Genomic DNA, 21,553 nt, shown 5'->3' on the forward strand with positions numbered 1-21,553 from the left:
TGTGTGTGTGTGTGTGTGTGTGTGTGTGTGTGTGTGTGTGTGTGTGTGTGTGTGTGTGTGTGTGTGATGCCTGCCTGCCTGCCTGCCTGCCTGCCTGCCTGCCTGTAATGGGGGTATTTGTCAGCTGTGCTCCACCCTCCCCTCACCCTCTGTCTGACATTAAGGATGCCAGCAGGTGCAGGTCCTCATGGGAGCTGCAGCCTGTTGCCCACTGTCCCACTCACATCACCACAGTGTGTGTGTGTTTCTGTGATTATCTCACATGATTGGCTCCCTGCAGAGCACTCTAGGCCAAAGGTTAGAGACTGTCTCTGTCCACTTAGAGGAGACAGAATAAGGGGGATGGGTGTGTGTGTGTCTCTGTGTGTGAGAGAGTGTTATTTTGTGTATCTGACCTCACCCCTAGGCTGTAGGCTGCACTGTATGCCCCAGGAATGCCACAACTCCGACCAGTGGCCCCAAACATGTTCTCTATCGGCCCTCAGATCAGCTTGTGTCTGCTCCACGAATGTGTGTGTGTGTGTGTGTGTGTGTGTGTGTAAACAAGGCGTTAATGAAGGTTTCCCCTGGGCCACAGTCACATTTAAGCATTGTGTTTTGGGTAAATTAAGCTCTGTGGAGTCAGACTGTGGTTTCAGAGGCAGCCACAAGCTGTGTGAGGAATGCTTTTAAAACTTCATGCTCAGTGGTTTTAATGGAGCCACAGGAAGTGCAACCAGCATATTTTTATATTGTAAAATCGATAAGTCGTTGCCAAATCATGATTCGCTGGAAGGACTTTTTTAAACAAATCGGACCATCGTCTCTCTGCCTCAAACGATTCCTGTCAACGCTGCTGCTCTCTGAGCCGGAGGTGATGTTTGCTGCTTTTATTCCAGGGGTTTCCTCACGAGGATGACATGAAATTCCTATTATGTGTTTGAGCAACATCATTCAAAGGAAATCTGATCTCAGCTTGTCCTAGAATCACAGCGACTTTTTGTTTTTTTAAAGTCAGAAATTGTTAAAACTTCCCAGCAGGCCCCAGAATCTCACCTCATCATCTACTGATTGAGTACATGACTACATCCATACTTCTATGTTTTCATTCAAAATAAAACGATTTTTGTACAAACAACAAGCGTGACGAATCAGCAAAAGTTTCATCATGACCAACACGACCTAATCAGCAAAGGGTTGTGAGTGTCATCATTTTTAAAACATCTCTGTTTCAGACTAAAACACTGCCCTGAAGTTTTCAAACTAAAATGAGGCCAGCAGAGTTTCCAAACTGGACACTACATCCATTTTCCGTAGCAGAGCTGATGCGTTTTCAAATGATTAAGCATCAGCTCTGCTACGGAAAATGGATGTAGCCTGAAACTACTAAATCAAATGAGCTCAGGTGATGAGCGGTGTGCAGGATTTATGGATTCTTCATGCACTGCAATGCTTGAAGTGCTCTACTACATGTGTATATGTACCAGCGGCATAAATTTGTCCATCTCTCTGCACTGTTTCCACTATCATTGTATCCCTAAAGGCAGATTTACCCTCCTCTATTGTTCCTCTCATCCCCCTCTCATCCCTCTCTTTGTGACCCAGCTCTGGTTTGCCTTTGTGAACGGCTTCTCGGGGCAGATCCTGTTTGAGCGCTGGTGTATAGGCCTCTACAATGTGGTGAGTTTTACGTCTCTACTCGCTCTCAAACTACCTCTCTCTTTAACTCTTCTCCATTTCTCCACTATATCCCCCCGCCTGCTTGACATTCATCACCCTCTCTCTTGCTCTCCACCTATCTCCTGATCAATCTCACTCTACTTTCTTATCACTGCTCTCTACACACACATTTGTATGCACATGTGTGTCTGAGAGTGTGTCTCTATGGCTGCTTTCAGACATGCACTGAAATGTTTCCAGAGGGCCTGAATGTGAGAACGCAAATATCAGAGTCAGTTGCTCTGGACATTTTCAGGAACTTTTCCTGTTGGCCTTCTAGTAAAGTGTCCGGAAAATATCAGAGTGAGCCAATGTGAGAATAACGTAGGAGAATGTCTGGAAAAGTCACAGCAAGCGAGTGGACATGTTGATTAAAGCGTTTTGAACATGACGTACGCACAACTGGAAGAATACACATATCTCAAAAGAGGAGCCATACACGTAGAAGATGCTGACAAAGATGTCAACTCCGAAAGAAAAAACGAGATTTGAGAGCGTTTGGCGATGTGTTGATGTGCTGTAAACAAAAACATGTGATGTCTGGAGCAGGATTTACACGTCACGTTCTGCATCCTGCATGCTCTACCCAAGTGCCTGCCCTAACATGAATGTTCCAGACATTTCTCTGTTGCTGTGAACGTGTCTGACCCGAACAAGCTCCTCTTGTGTTCCTCACACGTCAAAGACAAACTGTCCAGACCAAATTTTCTCAAAGTTCTTCAAAGTTCATATCTGGAAACGTCCATTTTTAAACCATGATTGAAGTAGTAGTAGTAGATGTAGTGCGATATGAGTGTTGTCCAGTTAGTAAAAGTACACGTGTCTGTGTATTATGTGTATTATGTGTCACTAATGTGTGTGTATTTGTGTGTGTGATCCAGATATTTACTGCACTGCCTCCGTTCACGTTGGGGATATTTGACCGGCCGTGCAGCCAGCAGAACATGCTCCGATTCCCGCAGCTCTACCGCATCACCCAGAATGCCGAGGGCTTCAACACCAAGGTACAGGCCCACACACACATTTTACAGTCTGCGTTCACCTACGCAAACAAACAAACAAGCAGAAGTGCTGCATCTGACAGTTAAATTTAAATCTGTCATCTTTGCACTCTGCGTCCAACCCGTCACACATCGCGGCTCGTCTGCGGGGCTGACGAGTGATGCCTGCTGTTTGTTTGGGACGCCGGCGAGTAAACAAGTGGCGTGGAGACTGGGGTGTTTCCATGGCGACCACTAATGAGATTCATAGGGCCAGAATAAGGAAGTCTTTCATTTTGGAGTGTGTGTGCGTGTGTGTGTGTGTGTGCAGTACAGGAGGGAACTTTTGGTAGCAAAAAGCTGAAGTTGTGTGTTTTGCAGTTTTTTGTGTGTGTGTGGGGCATGAATGTGTTCTGACTTGTTTTTCTCTCTTGTCTTTCAGGTGTTTTGGGGACACTGCATCAACGCTCTGATTCATTCAATTATCCTCTTTTGGTTTCCGCTCAAAATGTTGGAGCACGGTGAGTAACTCATCGCAGTAAAAACGTATAATAATTGTGGATTGTGTCACGCTTATATTGTTTGCTTGTGCGTTTTCCCACACAGACTCGCCCTTCCCCAACGGGCAGGGAAACGACTACCTGTTTGTCGGGAACATGGTCTACACGGTAAGCATCTTACTTGTGTGTTATATTTTAACTCCTGTGTCTGTTGGCAGACAGTTGTGTTTATATTTTTGAATGTGCACAGTGTTTGTGTACACACCAGCGTTGTGTAGCTTCCTCCGAGCCGTTCGGAGTCTCCAGTCAGTCCAGTCCTGTCTAGCCAGTCTGTCTCCTCTCCTCCTCATCCATCTCCTCTCTCCATTCACTTCTCCATCTCGCTGTCTCGCTATCAGTTTACTCCCTGCAGTGTCATGTGAATGTCAGAGGGGTTTATTTGTTGTGTGTGTGCGTGTGTGTGTGTAGGCTACCAGTGGCTGTGGGGGTCCTGATTATTTCACCAGACATGACTGAGTTTACTATAAAACATAAATGTTTATTATCACCACAGTCGCCAGTGTACTAATCTTGTTTCTCTGTTGTGTTTTTTATTTTCCCTTCCTCTCCCATGTGTTTGTGTGTGTGTGTGTGTGTGTGTAGTATGTGGTTGTTACAGTGTGTCTGAAAGCTGGAATGGAGACCACAGCTTGGACCAAGGTAAGGAACATTAACACACTCTAATAAGCCACACAACACGTGGTGCATTTCACTCAGCTGTTGATAAATAAAGAGGAGGAGGGGGGGGGGGCCTCTTCATCAGAGCTTCATGGTGAGGATTCATGTAACATGGTCTAAATGCTTTATAGTCAGGAGAGATGTGGTTTACCTTGATGTTGTGGCAGAGGTCTGAGGTTTCTCATACTGTAGTTACATGCAGCTCTTCTTCCACACAGCTCTTTTTCCATTGCCCTGCTGTGCAATATTCAACTGTATCCACTGATTATAAAACTTAAAACATTTCCAAATCATAATGAAATAACACTTGATGTAAAGTGAAGGTTTTTTGCTGTGAAGAAGCTGCGACAAGCGTTGAATTTGCTCCAATAGATTAATCTTGTAAAGACTGATTTGATATCGTTACTGCTCAGCAAAAGCACAGCAAAGGGGTATAAAATAATAATAATAGAGGTAAAATAATATGATTAAAAGACACCTAACCGTTAAAAGTCAGAATAGTTTCCGACACAAACAACGTCACTTTTTTGGGTGTTTTTAGGTCCCGACGGCATTTTGTCTAATCTTTATTAACAGTTATCTGCAGACGAATTCAGAAGATGCGTTCTGCTCAATGTCTTCAGCCTCTTTTCCCCTCTGTTTACATGTGGGACACCAAAGTTAAACAAAATCTCCCCAAATCTTGTCCCTCCGCCCAGAATCTGTTTATGGAGATTATGGTGGAAGAATCTGACCAAAACATTTGGTTCACACTTTGTGTATCAAAATCAAGTCAGATGTGTGTCGAGTTGAAAGCGACAGTAGCTCGGCCTTTGACATGGTTTTGCTCACCGCTGCTGTCGGGGGGAGAGAGGGAGAGAGATTGAGATTGGCAGGACGGACAGAAGGGCTCCGACACCTTTGTCCGTTCAGCTGTCCACACAACAGCCTGGCAGTAATGAAGCAGGGACCCACTGGAATTCACACAGTGTCCACTTACAGCACATCACAGACAGCGGGATGAAGACAGGGGAAGGAGGGAGGGGAAGGAGGGAGGGAAAGGTTGTCTATATTCGGACGAGCTGTATGTAAACTATTTGACCTCACGCTGTCTCTCTCTTCTGTGTCTTAATCCCTCCCCCTCTTCTCTTGCATCCCTCTCTCTCTCTCTCCGCTGCAGTTCTCCCACCTGGCAGTGTGGGGAAGCATGGCGCTCTGGATGGTCTTCTTCGCCGTCTACTCAGCCATCTGGCCCTCCATCCCCATCGCCCCCGACATGCTGGGCCAGGCAAGTCCTCCCTCTAGCAGACATGTGTCACTCATTTCAGCAACAGGGGGCGGGGGGGTGACGGGGGTTAAAATAGCCCTACCGCTCGACGTCTCTTTTCCGCAGCCTCCATCACCTGCCCCTCCCTCGTTCTTGGTTACCACTACATGGCGCCTATGAGACTCACCTCTTGGGTGTTCCACGTCGGCACTGATGGAACCCCGGAGGGAGATTTATGCGCCTCCTGCCCCTCTCACCAGGCGTCCCGCACCTGCTGCATGTCACCCGAGCCCCCCGGTCTTTTACTGCCCTCTGCGGAGGTGTTGACTCAAGAGGGTGGGCTGCTGCTACTGCTGATGATGATGATGAGGGTCCAGCGGGGGGGGTGAGGAGCGCTCGTGGAGACCCCTTGATTGGGAGACTCATTTTAGAGTTCGGGGGATAAAGGCAGGGGTGAGTTGAGGTGCCCCCCTGAGTGGGCAGGGGAAGGGAACCGGACCGTCTCAACTCACCCCAGCCCATTAATTCAATTTGTGTCAGAAATCAGGAATGCGGTCAAATATCTCTGCAGCTGCTCGGTCTAACTGGGGAATGGTCAGAGACACTCGGCCACCATCCCCCACAGCCCTCCATCGTCCCCCTTAACTACCCCATTACCTCTCTCATTTCTCCCCACTCCTGCTATCTATATTTCCATCTGTCCACGGGGGGCCGGATAATGGAAAATAGCTGCGGAGTTCTTAGAAAAAACTGTGTGTAAATTTGTACACGCCAGAATTAATGCCCTGTGTGTGTCCAGCTATGTGTGATTTGTGTCGACTGTAACTTGGCGGAGACCAACAATCTGTTTCTGTGGATGTAAAAGCAAAGCAGAGAAATTTATTTAGCTTGTCTCCATCTTCCCAATGTATGAAGAGCATGTGATATATTCAGTGTCCGTTTATGTGTAGGTGGGAAGTAATGAAGTACAAACACTTAGTTACTGTACTTCAGTACATTTTTCAGGTTTCTGTACTTGAGTATTTCTGTTTTTGACGACTTTTACTTCTACTCCCTAGATTTTAACACAAATATCTGCACTTTCACTTGCAAGGAAATTAGTTGAATTGGTGATTTAAGTCTTCAAACAATAGTCTTCAAACTACATTAATGTGACAAGAGTTCTTTACTTTAAACATTTCAGAGGCTGTACTTTTATACTTTTACTTGAGTAAACAGCTTGAATCAGTACTTTTACTTAGTAGTAGAAGCCTCTGTACTTCTACTTGAGTAACGAATGTGTGTACTTTTGCCTCCTCTGTTGTCACTAACAGACACAGTGAGTGCTTGCGTGAGTGCGCTCGGATCATCTGGTGATTCCAGCTGCTTTAGGTGATATCTTCCTGACGCTTTTCCGATTCATTTTCCTTGTCGCCTCTTCCCTCTGGGAGCCTAATTATCTCTGTATCTCTGTATCCGATCGCAGGATACAGGAAGCACACGTTACGGCTAATAAACCTGCAGTGAAGGACGTCATAGCGCACAAAGTACTTTGCGACTATTGACTTAAAGGCTCACACCCAGAGACGAAGACACCAGAGCTTGTGAAACACAGCAGAGCTCTGTGCAGATTACTAAAAGGGAGATATTGGGTCATAAAGGGAAAAAACTGAGGGATTTACAGGATCAGGCGAGGACAAGCAAGCGAAGATGGAGCCGGTAATAATGTAAAGAAGTTGTGAAAGAGCGAGATTGGAGGGAACCACAGGAGAACGAGACGTGGGCGAGTGAGAGGCGGGGGGGAGACAGGCGGACAAATTGAGACAGTGGTTAGATGGGTGATTAATCCCTGGAGGCTGAGGGTCAAAGGTCGGGGAGAGCAGCTGCAGAGACAGGTAGGGGTGATGTGTGGATACTTGCTCGAGTTTTTATCTTTCGTCATTGGGGAATCGTTGTATTTCAGCTGTGGGAATATTGTGTTAAATCCAGTTTGTGGCGCAGACGCAGGGTGTGAGAAAGCTGTTAAATGTGTTTGGCGAACATCAGAGGTATTCAGGTTTGGCTAACTCTGATTCTTTATGCTCTGTATGCTCTCAAATGTCTCACCGCTTATTCCTCTGTGCTCACTGCGGAGAAAAATGACTTAATACTAAATTGAATTAATACCGGGGAGAAATAAATGGAGGCTGTGTGTTGTCATTGCAGGCTGGCAAGGTGATGCAGTGCTGGCACTTCTGGCTCGGCCTGATCCTGGTGCCGACTGCCTGTTTACTCAAAGACTTCGCCTGGACTGCGTAAGTAGAACGCGTCGAACATAAATACGTGGGAAATCCATACAGAGGCTTTTTAAGTCAACCGAAGCGTTTACATAACTCATACTGAGTCTGTGTCAACACTTACGCACACTTAACATTATGAATCACTCGCGTCTGCAATGTGAAACACTCAGACTTTCCTTCGTGAGTCCGATGAGCTTGTTTCTGCTTCACAGCACACGTCGCACCGCGAGGAAGTCTCTTCTGGAGGAGGTGCAGGAGTTGGAGGCTCGGGCCGTCGACCCGGGGGCAGCTGTACTTAGGGACGCCAACGGCCGCAGGTATATGTTACACTCTGCAAAGCATCATGGGAGCACACTTGCATTCACATCCAGTTTTATTGTGTCATCAGAACTTTTTTTTTTATGCAGATTTTGTGTTATTAAAGCTAGGGTTGGTAATCCTGGAAAGGGGAGAAAGAGCAGGCTACCGATACATACGCCCCCCCCTCCCATTGGTCCGTTCGTCAAAGCTACGTCCCCAAAACATTCGCTTTATTTATTCATGGTTATCGGGGCGTGAAGAGGATTTTACCAAATAAGATATGAAAGTGTTTCAAAAACAAACTACCAACCCTACCTTTTTAAAGTAGAATGGCTACATACAGTTTTTAAGAAGATCCCATCATTATTTATAGAAACATGGTACATAGGTAATATGTTTGTGTGTATATGAAATAAACGGTTTTCCTGGTTCCTGTGTGGCACCGTCCGTAGGGCCAAAGCCAAGGCTGAGGTCCCGTAGAGCCAGAGCTGTCACAAGCTCACAGAGGTAGCTCCTGCGTTTGTTACCTCAGACGACCTGTGTGCTTCACTACAAGCTGCCGTGGAGTGACTCTCTATTTCTACTCTCATGTCCATTCTGTTTCTCTTCCTCTCTGTCTGGATGGCTTCATAGGTGGATCAATTTGAACTGCTGTACAGAACTGGTGTGTTTACCATAGCTCGGTGTGTGTGTGTGGTGTCACTAGAGATGTGTTAGAAACAATTGGATTGTTTAGTTTTGTCTGTGCAGGTTGTAGATACAGTGTGTTTGTAGGTTTCCCTCCAACGAAAGTAACTTACTACATTTTCTCAAGTTTTGAAGTGCAGGGTTGAGGTACTTGTACTTTATTTGAGTATTTCCATTCCGAGCTCCTTTATTTGTCCGATTTAGTGACATTTTACTTTGAAGGTTCATCAACTTCTATTTCCAGAAATCTCTGTATGTGGAAGACACATCTCGAGAAATGTTCATTTTATTGGCACCACACTTGGCATGTGTATTGTTGAGGGCTCAGGGAAGCACAGTGTCTAACGTGGTGCGATTTGGACAGAAGATATGTCCAATATTAATAAACTTGGCGACCAGCGCTCTGTAGCAGCCGTTCAAGATAATGGCCGTGACGACTGCCAGTGATTCTCCAGTTCGGGGTTTGGAGTTGAGCTTCTCTGAACTTTTAATAAACAGGTGAACAGCTCTTTCAAATTAAAATGCTGCTTAAATGTAAATACATTAGCAATAACAAATAGTAGTACTTTTACTTTTGATATTTGAAGTGTATTTGATGATTTTTGTAAAGCAGGCTTTGCTTGTAATATTATATTATATTTCACAGTGGTTTTCTAGTGAGTCTTTTTAAGAGTTATTATTTCTCACTGTAATAATGAGTCAGACGTGAGTCGACCAGGACAACCTTTTTTCTCTGAGTAGTTTTGGTTCTTGGAAGTCGCGGGAGAGGTCTGAGGTATGTCGTCAGGTTCACGAGGGATGAGTGGGCGACCACAGTTCTCCTCCTCATCCTCACTCAGGCCCCCTGTCCCGACCGACCCTGCCTCTAAATCCAGGATCGTTGGGCCCTTCTCCATTTAGAATCAGGAGAGGTAAAGTAAGGGTGGGCAGGCAGGAAATTGAGCAAAATGGAAAAGAAGCACATCTGTGTTTGTAGTTCCTGGGGAGGTCCTGGATGGAGTCTGCTCGGGAAAGGAGGAGGAAAGGTAGCGTACAGGAGCGTCTCGGGGGAAGAGTTCAAACGGAGCACATCCTTGGACCATTTTAAATCGGGAGGTCGTCAGAATGAAACATCACTGGTGGAGAACTTGAGTCGTACTCATGCATGAGCCTTTCATTTGTTTGTCCAACCACCGTTCAAGTCTTTTATCATTTTCTCAGCGCTGTCATCTTTCTAACAGACATAATTTTTTTTGGCCAAAGAGAGCTTGAACAAACTTCAGAGCCGCCTGTTTTTTTCACACTCCACTGAAGGTTCCCAACAGTCACGTACAGTGTTGAGAATTTCCTAACTGCTCGCTTCAAATTTGAAACTCAGGAAGGCCGACTTTTTTTTCCCCTCCCCATAACTACTCCATTGATCATCATCACTGCTGCGTTAGTGCCAGGAAACCCCCTCTTGTGTGAAGTCACCGCTGGTTAATGCCAGATAAGATAGAAAATGTGTTTTTACAAATGAAATTGCCAAAAGATAACGACTCCCTGACGTGGCAATAAAAGACACAAGTGTTAGATTTCCATCCAGTGCCTTTGTCTAACAACTATAATGGCTCTAACAACGACGAGGAGACTGGAGAGAGGTATAAGAACTTAATAGGTGCATACGTGCATTTGTGTGCAAAACCTGGAGAAGGCTTAGTTATTTTTGGTCACGGGAGGAGAGGAGCCGTGACGGCGTGTGGTCTCAGAACAGAGGATCCAGTCTTCTTCTCGGAATGGGGGCAGTTAAGAGGAGAGGAGTGGGGAGTGAGGAGTAGTTTACTGTGGATGTCCTGTTGCCCTGCAGGCAGTTTATGAATTACTGTTGGCTCAAATTGAATGTCAGAAGCAGTCAGAGTCAAATCCACCTCCTACCAACTCCCTGGTCTTAAGTCCACTTATGTTGCTGCCTTATTGATCTGTGTGTTTCTCCTGTGTGTGGATCACTGACGGAGGCTTTTTACTTTCTCCTTGTATACTGCAGCGTTTTCCTCAAAGACCCTTGAAGGTTGAAGGAGTATCTCCCTACTCATTAGCTTCAGAAATTAAAAGTCCAGGAACCTGATTTTTAAAACATATTTTCCAGTAGCCTGTGATGGTTTTGTGCTGTAGCGTTGAGTAGAGGAGATTCTCTCTGAAATCACCTGTAGACCAGTGGCTACGTGTCGACACTGTGATGTAACTGCTCTTCCTCTTTCCTCCTCAGTCTAAACGAACGAGCCCATCTGCTGACAAGAGTCTTTAGGAAAACACCTTCAAGTGTAGGACGCTCGAACTCGGTGCAGCAGACTGTGTCACGTGAGTTTCTTCTTCCAGACACATTTACTAACCGTCAAAGTCCTGCTTCAACACAGGCTTTAAGGCGAATATACACATCTTCCATGTAAGTCCACATTTGTCAATTATTGTTGTTGCAATTGTTTCCTTACAAATCTCTATTTCTTTATTCACTCTCATTACATTAAATACAGAAAAGAAAATTAAGTGTTTCACTTTATTTCGTGTATATTTGCAAAATCTGATGTTTCTGTTCTAAGAAAACATTTTAAAACTGATATTTCAAATTGATACTGATGTTTTACGATCTGTGCCCCACATGGAGTGAGAAGTGAGTGGCTGTGGCTCAGGGGGTAGAGCGGGTCAACCTCTAACCAGGAGGTCGGCGGCCCAATCCCAGTCCTCCCCATTTTGTATTCGGCTACAGCTGTATACGATATTTTACCATATTTTAGCATGAGAGAAAACAAATTTATTCCCAGTTTCTCCAGTAGCCAGAAAACTAAATTATAATAATTGGCATTGAGCATTGACATATTCCCAATGTCTGGCCAAGAACACAAACACCGAGCACCTGAGCAGAGAAATAAAAACCCCTGTACATTCTCCAGCTGAAACAATTATCACCCGGAAATATATCCACCAGTATTTAAAAAAAAATAATTTTAAAGTAAATTTCAGAAAGTTCAGATTCTCATTTGTTAACCTCTTTCTGCCTTCTCTCTCCATGTGATGAACTGATTATCAGTCTAAATATAAATAAGTTAGACTGCAAACATGAAAGCACATTACATTCTAAAATACTAACTTAATAATGTGGTAACTTAATACACAAAGATGGTTCATCGTTTGACACGCTTCTTCTTCTTCCTCTCTGCAGACGGCTACGCCTTCTCTCAGGAGGAGCACGGTGTGGTGTCCCAATCCCAGGTCGTGCGCTCCTACGACACCACCCTCCAGCGCCCCAGCCTCTAGCCCCACCCCTGGCCAAGACTTTGGCTCGCCGTAGCAACGGTTATCAAGGCGACAGCGGAGATAGACTTCTACGTGACGCCCTCACGCTGGGCGATCGACCCCTGCTGTGGCCTTACTGGAACTACGACCCGATCCCGCTCGCCGGGGGCGGGGGTCACGGTCAGGCGTGGAGCTGACACATAGAGGACTAACTTGAGAGAGGGGACCAGGCCGAGTATACAGAATAAACTTTCACAAGCTGCACAGGCATGAGCCATCATATCCAGGCACAGACATGAAGACTCAAACTCAGACTGCTACTCATACCAGTATACCCCTCAGACTGGGTTTGGATCATGCCACTGTGTGTTTATGTGTGTGTTTGTGTGTGCGCAATGTAGTGCGTTTGTATCTGCCTGTGCATGTTTGTTTGAACGCATTGACACACCTGTGTTTCTTGTGCATGTGTGTTTCGGCCAGTGTGTGTATGTATGTGTGTGTTTGTGTGTCAGCCTCGCTCTCGTGACGTGGCTTTAGCCCGTCTGTTACCACATGCCGACACGGGAGGGGACATCAAAATAAACACACACAGACACACACACATGCAAGCGCAAATGAATTCCTCGCAAAGGGAGGGAGGGAGGCACAGGCCGAGGACTGCCGGAGGCCTGCACCCGCAGCTACAGCACCCAGCTCGTCCCATCGCAGCCTCAAGCCTCACTGCCAAACACCACAGAGACGCCGCTGAGGCAGAACGCACACCCCTAACCCCAAACTGGACCTGAGCCCCTCCTGCTCCCCTGGGACCTCCTCCTGCTTATCTCTCCCTTCATTTCTCTCCTCGTTATCTCTCCCATCTCCCCGTCGCTCTGCAGCTTCCATGTCTCTCATCCAACTGCTGCACGTCTCCTCGCCCTGGCCAGTAACAAAAAAAAAAGAGAAATCCATCTCATCGTTCCTGTGTTTGATTCCGACCGCTCCTGTGATTCCCGAGGCCGCCCGACTAGCATCCACAGCTGAGCAGGCCTGGCGTTAGCGCTTCCCTCTTCCACGGTTCTGTTGGATTCTATTTACCGGACTGTTCATTTTAACTTTTTTTATTATTATTATTAAAGCGAACATTAATGTGTATGTGTTTATATTGTTTTTCTGTTTACATTAATGCCTGTTTTTTTGTATTCATGTATGGAGACATGTTTTAGAAGGGAGTATTTTACTTGAACTAGTTCTAATAGGCATTTAAACAGAAGGGATGTGATTGAGACTCTCGCCTGGATCATGTGTTTTTCTGGCTCTGGGATTTGTCTGAATGTAGAGTCCGTTGTCTGCGTTCTCTGTGTTGAGGACACTGTTTCAGGAATGCAACACTGAAGTGGGAGGGAAGGGGGGGGTTGTCCACTGGAGTCCTAATCATTAAATCTAATCAATCCATGGCCTGACAAAATGTCTCTGTGTGTTGACTGAAATCTGTCTCCTGGTGCATTCAAGTGGTTTTCTGAGTCAAACTGTGGCTACAGCGTGTCTGCTCTGACAGGAAGCTTTGATTAGTACATGACGAGTATATGATTTCATATACCGACAGAATCAAACCTCTCCCACACTCCTTCTCGAGGCTCAGGAGACTTAATAGAGATGGACCGTCAGTGGACTAATCGAGCCCCGGCCCCTGGACACCGGAGTCCAGCGCTGGAGATCCCTTTTCCCACCCACCTTCCTGGATGAGGCCCAGCCCAAACCGGCTACAGCTGCAACAGTATGGAGAATCCATCGGGCCGCGGCCGAGCGGGAGCCAGGGAACCATTTAGGCTTTTTTCAACTCCTCCCCAGTGGCTCCCCACGCCCCGCTTGCTTTCCACATTACTGTAGCTGAGGACGTGGAGGAGGCTGCCAAAACCTCACCTCCACATGGTCGAGGTTTTAAACCGTCCATTGTTGTGGTTTATTGTTCCTCAGCTCTCTGTGTGGGGTGATGTGACAGGTATTTGTTTTTGTCCTCTGCAGGTAGCAGCCCTGTCTGTGATTGTGTGTAATTAGAGCCAAGTAGGCGAGTGTTCCAAGGGAAAAGAGAAGTTAGGATAATGTTCTTTGCAAAACCCCCATTCACAACACAGATTTATTGTTTTCTATTCTTCAAGTCTTCTTTTCTCCATCGCCTCTTCTCCAAGGGTTGGTGTGTAAATCGGAGTAACTTGGAGGGACAACAATGACACAAACCTTTCCCCTCAGGGTTTTAAAACACAAAACCTTTCTTGTTTAATAGTAATGACTCTAGACGGTGATATAAAACTGTAACGTAAACTCTCAACACATGTTTTTTGCTTTAAAAGTTGTTTATTTTTTCAGAAATTCATATGAAAAGAGTCCTTCCTGCACCAAATCACAGAGGGGACAAAAACATGAGGCTGAATTTCATCTACCATTTTACACTTTACACTCTTTCTTTGTCTCACACGAGCTGCCTGCTGTTACAGACACTGTGCTCGGAGTACAGACAAAGGACACAGACATACTGGTTTCAGCATTACCGTAGTGGGACATGTCAGGCTGCACACTTGGTGGAGCACATTTCTCAAATTGCATATTACTGTTACTTGTGAGTTACCAGCTGCAAAACAGAAATATGCAGGTTTCACAAATTTTTTTTTTCCTTAACAACTGATAATCACCATTTCTGTGACTTTTTCTTAAGTGGAAAATAATGAGTAAAAGCTGCCCTGGAGCTGCCTTTGCCCTCTGCTAACGCTCTGAGCTGTGGGGGCGTTAAATACAAACACACATGCTCACACACTCCTCACAGGGGAGAAGCGAGGGGGGGGGGGGCTTTTGGCAGTTTTTCGCTGTATAATTAACCTCAATCTTCAGAGAGCAGCCTCTCACTTCTTCTCCGTCACACACTCACGTACATTAACTGGCGGCCTTGCATGAAATTTGTCTGTTTCTTTTTTGCTTCGTGTGTCCGTGTGTTTCCGCTCAGCGCAGTCGGGCCAGAAGTTTTTGTGTTTATTCGTTTTGGGTGGCAGGAGGGAGGCTGTGCAGCAGGGTGGAGCGTCACAGTCTGCGCCCTGTGTTCACTTCATTAGATTTTAAATGGTCTGCAGGGAGATTGCAACTGCCTCTCACATCACACCACCTGCATTTCCCATTACACACACAGTTCACTCACAGTTACTCATACGACCGCATCCCTCCACACTTCACACGCTCCCACAAACTCACACACATACAGTACAAACATCTTCTCACACACTGTCTGTCCTCAAACCTTCAACACAAACACACTGTATTGTATAAACCACTTACAACCCATTCACAAGTGCACATGTGCACATGGCATAAACACAGCATGTGGTCATATTTTGTTTTGTTTTGCCTGAATAACCACTTTTCATTCAACCCACTGCTATAAATCATCCAGTCATCATTCATTCAAGCAGATACAAGCCAACAAACCTTTTTCCCACTCTCCCATACACATACATGCAAAGACAAACACGTGCACAGTCTTGATTTGAGCTGCAGGCTGCAGTTTTCTGTGCATTATCACCCATCTGGGCAGTGTAACTCTCCAATATGCAGTTTAATCTTTGCATCAAGACAGAACATTGTTTATGCATCCACGGTACCCCATCAGAGACTGAGCTTAGCTCATTCCAACTTGGCAACTGGTCACATGACACACACATAACAGACACACACCACACACAATAGCGGGGCAGGCCCTGCTGCCAGCAATGGCTTTATGAGTCCTTCATGTGAGTTTGACTCCCTGCCTTTCTTTTTCCACTCTGGCAGTGTCCCCGAAAGGTCTCTGGCGCAGCCCTCTCATGTTAAACTTCACAAGTTAGTCTTCACAACAAAGTGGCAGAGTGGTCTGCATGTTGGCCCTCGTCACACTGTCACTGGAGGGTATTTCTGGTCACTGGCGATACTCGACCCTCCGGCGGGAGGAGGGCACGGGGACTGCAGGGGCCTGTATCCTCCATGCATGGGGTCCATGAAGGCTGCAGCTTGGGTCACAGGGTGAGCGTAGCCAATGTACTGCGGGTGCAGGAACTGTCCCTGGTGAGGCATGATTTGGGTGGCCTGCTGGCAGTTGAGTACAGAGAAATTGGTGGGCATGTTGACAAAGACGCTGGCGTCAGGCGGCAGACAGCAAGTGGCCTGAGCCCGCATGAGAGGAGGGGGACCAGGGCGGGGTGCGGAGGGTGGGGCTGAGGAGCTGGATGAGGTGGCCGTGCTGGACTGGCGCGATGACGAGCCTCTGGAAGTGCTCGCCATCATGGGGATGGTTTCCAAGAGGCGCCCGCTGCCGGGCCCGCCTCCTGACGCCCCTCCTGACGACAGTTCCTGCTTGGGCCGGAGGCAGCGGCAGCAGCACACGGCGATCACAGATCCCACCAGGATGAAGGCCACGAACACAGAGCCCACTATCAGGAACGGCACATAGATGGGTACTGCAGAGCGAGAGAAGACAGAAAGACACATTCACATTAAGTAGCTTGTTCAGGTGGCAAAATAGTGACTTATATTGACCAGGAAGCTTCAAAGCAGCCGACCTCACACTCTCACATGTCTCGCTTCCTTGCACAAGCAAAGCTCCTACGTGTGAGTGGAGATTGGGTAAGACAGTTTAACAAAAGCCTGAGCAGAGAGGAGTGTTTGGACCAGAGTTTAGGAATGAAAGGTGCACTGGGATTGAGTCCCCGGGGAGCCCCACACTCTCATTAGCAGTTATTAACTTTGTTTTGATCTGTTTTAATCCTGCGCACCCTGCTGTGTCCCCAGCCTCCTCCACCCTGCAGAGCAGAGCAGTGTGTGTGTGTGTGTGTGTGTTTGCACGGGTGACATTCTTAAGCCGCCCCTGCCAGCAGATATTTGTGACCCTTCCTTTTCTGTAGCTATTTACGACCGGGCCTTTGAAAATAAGTTACTCAAGTTGAGCTACAGTACTTGGCTCCTGTTTAAAGAAGGGTATTAAAGTTGACTGATTTAATGCAGCTGAATGTGGGGTTATTCGGTCCTTTAAATCAAAGGAGGCGGCCAATTCCTTCCCCCTGACCTTTCCTATATTAACTGAAAACAGCAAATCACTATTCCACAGGTCAAATAAGTGCTGCACAGGCCTCAATAAACAGGTAGAGGTCCCTGACATGTTTATAGGTGAAGTTCTCAGTGTCAGTCTGTAAATTTGCTAAGTGAGGAGGAGACGCTCCAACAACAACAACTCAGAAACACCATCAACCATAACTTTGCTTGAAAATAAATCACATTGTTTCACTAGCGGCACCTTTGAAGGAACGGAGTGGACGTTTTTTTGGCAGAAACGGCAGCGACAGGTAAGATGAGGTCACTCCCGAGGTGCAGTTCATTCCCATGCTTGCTCAGGCAAACACAATAACCACCATGTTACATTGCAAGTGATTAGTTGTGCTGTATTGTTCCCACGGGGTGCACTTCATTTCTGCATTGAATGTGCCCATGTGTTATGAGCTGTAACTGTATGCCAGAGAGAGAGAGAGAGAGGTGGCAACTGGCTCCAGTTTCCTTTTGTCTCTGCGCTCTTTGAAACAAGTCTTGAGAAAACTTTTCAAAAATGCTCATCAAAAGTAGCCGGGTATTAAACAGCATTACCGCGTGGAACCTGTTTGGAGCTGGAGGACACTGGTTTGGCTGCGGAGGTGTAAGTCTGATACAAGAGGAGCCGGGACCTTGACCCATTTCCCCTTTGACGAGAAGCATCAACTTGAGAGGCTTATATACCTCATAGCTACACACCAGGCAGTAAACAGGTTTTAACAGGAACTCTGCACAGGCAACATACAGGATAAGTTACCAGAGCAGAAATGTCCCAGTTAGCCCTCAACTGCCCCATCTCTTCCTGTACTTCCACATCTCTGCTCCCTCCACTCCCTTTTTTCTACTTGGCTGCTCAGGATTAGTAATTGTAAAAACTTTCGTCTTATGTTTGTTCATCCCTTCTTTTTTTTTTTTTATGTAGAACTCCTTTCCAAAATGCTGTACAGTAAATCAGTGATGGAGGGGACGATAAAGTTTAGCATGTGTGCAGAGTGTTAGGAGAAGTACGCAGATTCTGTTTTCAAATGAAGCAAAGTATTATCAGTAAAGTATCAAAAGTAATAGTACTCATGCAGAAAAACAATGCTTGTGGCTGATATATTATTATATACTCTATTTTGAGATCTGTTGCTGTTGTTAGTCGAGTTGATAGTTTTAGTGTAAACAAGTTTATTCCAGTGGTTTCCAGTTTAGAGTTTGGGTCCAAGATAAATCTGAAATGAATTAATTAAGAAAATAAAAACAACACAAGACTTTTACCAAGTTAGCTTCTGTGAGGATGTATGAACACTGGTGCTTTGAGTTAAATACTTTATGGGATCTTTGGTGTGTTTATCTTTTATATATAGGTCTATGGTTTTTGCTGATTAGCACTAAACCTAAAGTAGAACCGAGGCTGATGGGAATTTCAGAGGCTTTTGAGGGTATTTAGTCATAAATCAAAGTATTAGACGAATACACCATAACACCATCAGCATCCATTGCTAAAAGTGGACATTTGCAAGACAAATTGTATATTTCTTTTACTTGTTTACTTGTAAAATATTTAATATATTAACATCAATGGGTCAAGAGTTTTTTCTGAATAAACCTTGTAAAAAGTTTTGAATAGAAATAACTTTTTGGTGGAAAGGCAAACGTATCACAGAAGCATGAAAAGTGTCTCTCACTATATGTAGCTTTGTGTCAGGGGTCACTGGTGAAAAAGGATTAGAAGCCACGAATTTAAAGTACCTCAACATTATAAAGTAACTTTCTAACAGCTAAGCATTTAGTCAAATCCAGCCCCTGATTGTCTTACAATTCAAACAAAGAAGCCCAAAAATCCCTTTTTAGTGCACATGGTGGTTGAGACCCTCTTTTTGTTCGCTGTCACCCCTCCACACCTGTTGCTGCGGTTGAGCTGTGGCAGCCCTGCAGCAGGAACAGCAGCCCCCTCTCCTAAGCCCTTGTTTTGGGCACAGTCTCTGCGGCTGACTGGCTGGACTCTCCCCCGGCTATCCCACGGGCATTCTTCTGTTCCCAAATACCATATGTTCCTTCATGTTGAGCACATTAATAATTTCCTGCCTGTTATCCATTGACATTGCAATGTGTATCTTTACCGGATGATTAATAAGCCGCGAGCACATGAAAAATGAACGAAATGCACAAACTGAGCATGGCTTAGAGTGTGGGGGAAAAAAAGCATAATTTCCTTTCTTCTTGGTGAGGAAAAAGCTGCTTGTCTTTAAGTTATGTTGGCTGGAGGCCACTGAATGAAATGTATATGCCTCTTCCTGCAGTGATAAGGCAGGATGGTCTTAGCAAATAGCAGATTATAGCTGCAGGTCCAGAAGAAGACATAATATCCCCCAGGGATATTGTGAAATGAGCCTGCGAAGACTATTTTATCTGATGTGTGCTGCAATCACCTTATTCATTGTTTATTCCAGATATGATGCAGCTCTAAGAGGCTTTTATGGTTAACATATGGGAATATCAACATTGATGAACGAGGAGCCAGGCCTGGGAAAAAAGTTTATACAGTCACCTAATCCACCACATATTGAAATGTATATGTTGCTTTTGTTTTTGGTAATGAAGCCTCCCTTAAGTGCAGTTTTTTTAAAGTGTATCTATGTGCCTTGTATAAAACCGATCTGAGTATGAATCCCTTGAAAGCACAGAGGCACCAGGGAGAGGCTGCAGTGGGGTGGGGTGTGGGGGCGGGAAAAGGACTCCAGGAGTCTGGTAGGAAGTGATACATAACGCGATTTGTGTTTTTTATGAACAGGCCTGTCAGCGCCTTTGGGGAGAGCCACCGTCCAAGATCCGGTCAAGTCCAAACTTGATCCCCGTGAGGACAGCGGGATCTGAGCCCGGCCCCTCTCGCACTGTCACGAGCCAGAACAAACACAGCTATTTATAAAGTGCTGCAACACGGCGCAGACACTGTGCCATTTGTGAAAGCGCAGTTAACTGGGTTCCTGGAGGAGTCTCTGCTGTCTCCTGTGCAGCTGTCGTTGCAGATGATGCCTCTTAACAGGGAGATACTGTGGCTGTGTGAGGTTTATGAGAGGAGGCCTGCGCTTGTAATAGGTCTGCGATTTACAATATTAAATCTGAGACATCCTGTGCGTGCGCCCTGGGCCCGGTGCCACCTCGCTCACCCTTAAGGGTTGGTTTACGCATTCGTTTTTATGATATTTATATTGAATCCTATTAAAAACAACGTTTTAGCTGAGACTAAACAATCCTTTTCGGGGCGCCAAAGTCACTCCACTGGCACAACTACTTTTACGCATTGTCTACGACATACCCAACAGGCTTTCTTTGTCATAGATCAACAGTGAATATTATGGGGATTATAGGCTTCTACTTTGAATCTCATCATATACTTTGAAACCACGTTCCAGCATATTCAGGTTCACTGAATAACTTTTAAAGTCTTAATTTACCCTCTTCTGGAGTGTCTTTCATCCAAACTTTTGCTTTGCGCGTAATTGGGTAGTATGATGATGAACATTTTTTATATTTGCAGCAGTATAAGTTGTGTGTTTATACCTGCCCCGGAGTCCTTGTTGTCCTTGCTCTCAGTCCCGGGCGCCTGCGCCTGCCGGTCGTTGTCACAGTTCCCCTGATCCAGCCGCGCGTCCGTGCTGGCGCAGCAGTAGCGCAGCTCGCATTTCCCACAGCAGATTATCGCGTCGTCTGAGTCGATCTTCTCCGGGCACTGGAACCCTTCCTTCCACGCGCCCTGGGAGTCGTGCCAGCCGTGGCAATACTCCCCGCTCGCTTTCACGTCGATGATGACCAGGAGGAATGTCACGATCACGGTGACAGACGCCGGGAACCCTCCGCCCCACATCCTCGACCAGGTGGTCCGCGGCCGCACGCTGGCTCACTGGAAGCGACAGCGAGGCTTTCACTCCCCCGCGTCTAAACCTGGTGGAGGTGTGACACGGTCGATCGGTGCGATGGAAGGAGGGGATGCAGTGGGAGAGCAACAAACCGCTTAGAAGATGTCATTTGTTAGAAGAATTTCGTGCGTAATGCAGATCCAACGTCTCCAAAAGGGACTTTGCAGCCCAGGTTATGATCCAAAAATTGTTCAAAACGCGTAATTACGCTACTGAAGGAGAAGGTGCCAGAAATACAGAAGAACTATACAGATTCCAGCTGTAAGCCTTCTGAGCTCTGATAAATCCAACAGTGATCTCCCCTGGAACTCCAGCGAGGCAGGACACGTCTCCTCCACACTCTTCAGATGACTTCCCACAGGGATGCAGAGAAACAAACACTTGTAGCCTGATCCATGGGCGCACAGCTGCTGTAGCTCCCGTGTCCCCTCACCACGAACTCCGTGCGTAAAGATAAGTCCTCAAACTTCTGTGGCTCAGTGCGCATTGTCCATGCGTCAAGAGTCATGGAGCCAAGTGCGGGCCAGTCTAGTCAGATTGAACTGAAGCGCGCAGTCTTCACTTCACAGTGGGCGAGGGGCGGGTAAAAAAATGTCAGATGCAAAAACACACCTCTGCGTAAAAAGAGCAATAAACCGACCTGCATCAAGTTAGAATGACTAACACATACAACTTCCTGTTCAAACTTTTAAACCCCAAAACGCACAACACAATGTGCATGCTTCAACTTTGGTGGGTACTTTAAATGAGGTAATACTTCAAAGTTTAAATATAGATATTTAAAAAAAACGCATGTGTATCCATACATCTAATTCACAGCATGGGAATGTTACAATTTGAGTTCATAGACATTTTCACCTTAACCTTTTGTCAGAGACATTTTTAATTGGTTGCACTAGTCGTCATCTATGAATGCAGATGCTGTGATTTACTGCAATAG

The 21,553-nt window shown here is 46.0% G+C and overlaps 2 protein-coding genes across 10 annotated transcripts in view; one reads left to right on the top strand and one right to left on the bottom strand.

Moving 5' to 3' along the window:
• Window positions 1–13,079, top strand: part of atp8a2 (ATPase phospholipid transporting 8A2) — a 51,401-nt gene extending 38,322 nt beyond the window's left edge. For 7 of the 9 annotated variants that reach the window (XM_035142127.2, XM_035142128.2, XM_035142123.2 and 4 more), the window contains 10 exons: window positions 1,585–1,659; window positions 2,580–2,702; window positions 3,121–3,199; window positions 3,285–3,346; window positions 3,821–3,877; window positions 5,055–5,162; window positions 7,326–7,414; window positions 7,612–7,716; window positions 10,611–10,702; window positions 11,562–13,079. In XM_035142127.2, coding sequence (XP_034998018.1) covers window positions 1,585–1,659; window positions 2,580–2,702; window positions 3,121–3,199; window positions 3,285–3,346; window positions 3,821–3,877; window positions 5,055–5,162; window positions 7,326–7,414; window positions 7,612–7,716; window positions 10,611–10,702; window positions 11,562–11,656 — 885 coding nt within the window. In that variant the 3' untranslated portion in view covers window positions 11,657–13,079. Of the gene's footprint in view, window positions 1–1,584; window positions 1,660–2,579; window positions 2,703–3,120; window positions 3,200–3,284; window positions 3,347–3,820; window positions 3,878–5,054; window positions 5,163–7,325; window positions 7,415–7,611; window positions 7,717–8,332; window positions 8,364–10,388; window positions 10,413–10,610; window positions 10,703–11,561 lie in introns of all 9 variants that reach the window. The other 2 variants (XR_004694163.2, XR_004694164.2) reach the window with 2 other exon arrangements.
• Window positions 13,080–13,946: 867 nt separating this feature from the next.
• Window positions 13,947–21,233, bottom strand: LOC118098564 (protein shisa-2). The gene is made up of 2 exons (XM_035142528.2): window positions 20,258–21,233; window positions 13,947–16,089 (listed from the first exon to the last, which is right to left on the bottom strand). Exons 1-2 carry the CDS (start codon window positions 20,559–20,561, stop codon window positions 15,524–15,526), a joined length of 870 nt encoding a protein of 289 aa, XP_034998419.1. The 5' UTR covers window positions 20,562–21,233; the 3' UTR covers window positions 13,947–15,523.
• Window positions 21,234–21,553: the final 320 nt, after the last annotated feature.

The sequence above is a fragment of the Hippoglossus stenolepis genome, chromosome 19 (assembly GCF_022539355.2).
Source record: "Hippoglossus stenolepis isolate QCI-W04-F060 chromosome 19, HSTE1.2, whole genome shotgun sequence".
Lineage (NCBI taxonomy): Eukaryota > Metazoa > Chordata > Actinopteri > Pleuronectiformes > Pleuronectidae > Hippoglossus > Hippoglossus stenolepis.

Excerpts from the sequence above, each read along its gene's own strand:
- LOC118098564 (XM_035142528.2), bottom strand. The coding sequence starts at position 20,561 with ATGTGGGGCGGAGGGTTCCCGGCGTCTGTCACCGTGATCGTGACATTC. Across the intron at positions 16,090-20,257 it reads CAACAAGGACTCCGGGGCAG|TACCCATCTATGTGCCGTTC; the intron begins GTATAAACACAC and ends CTCGCTCTGCAG.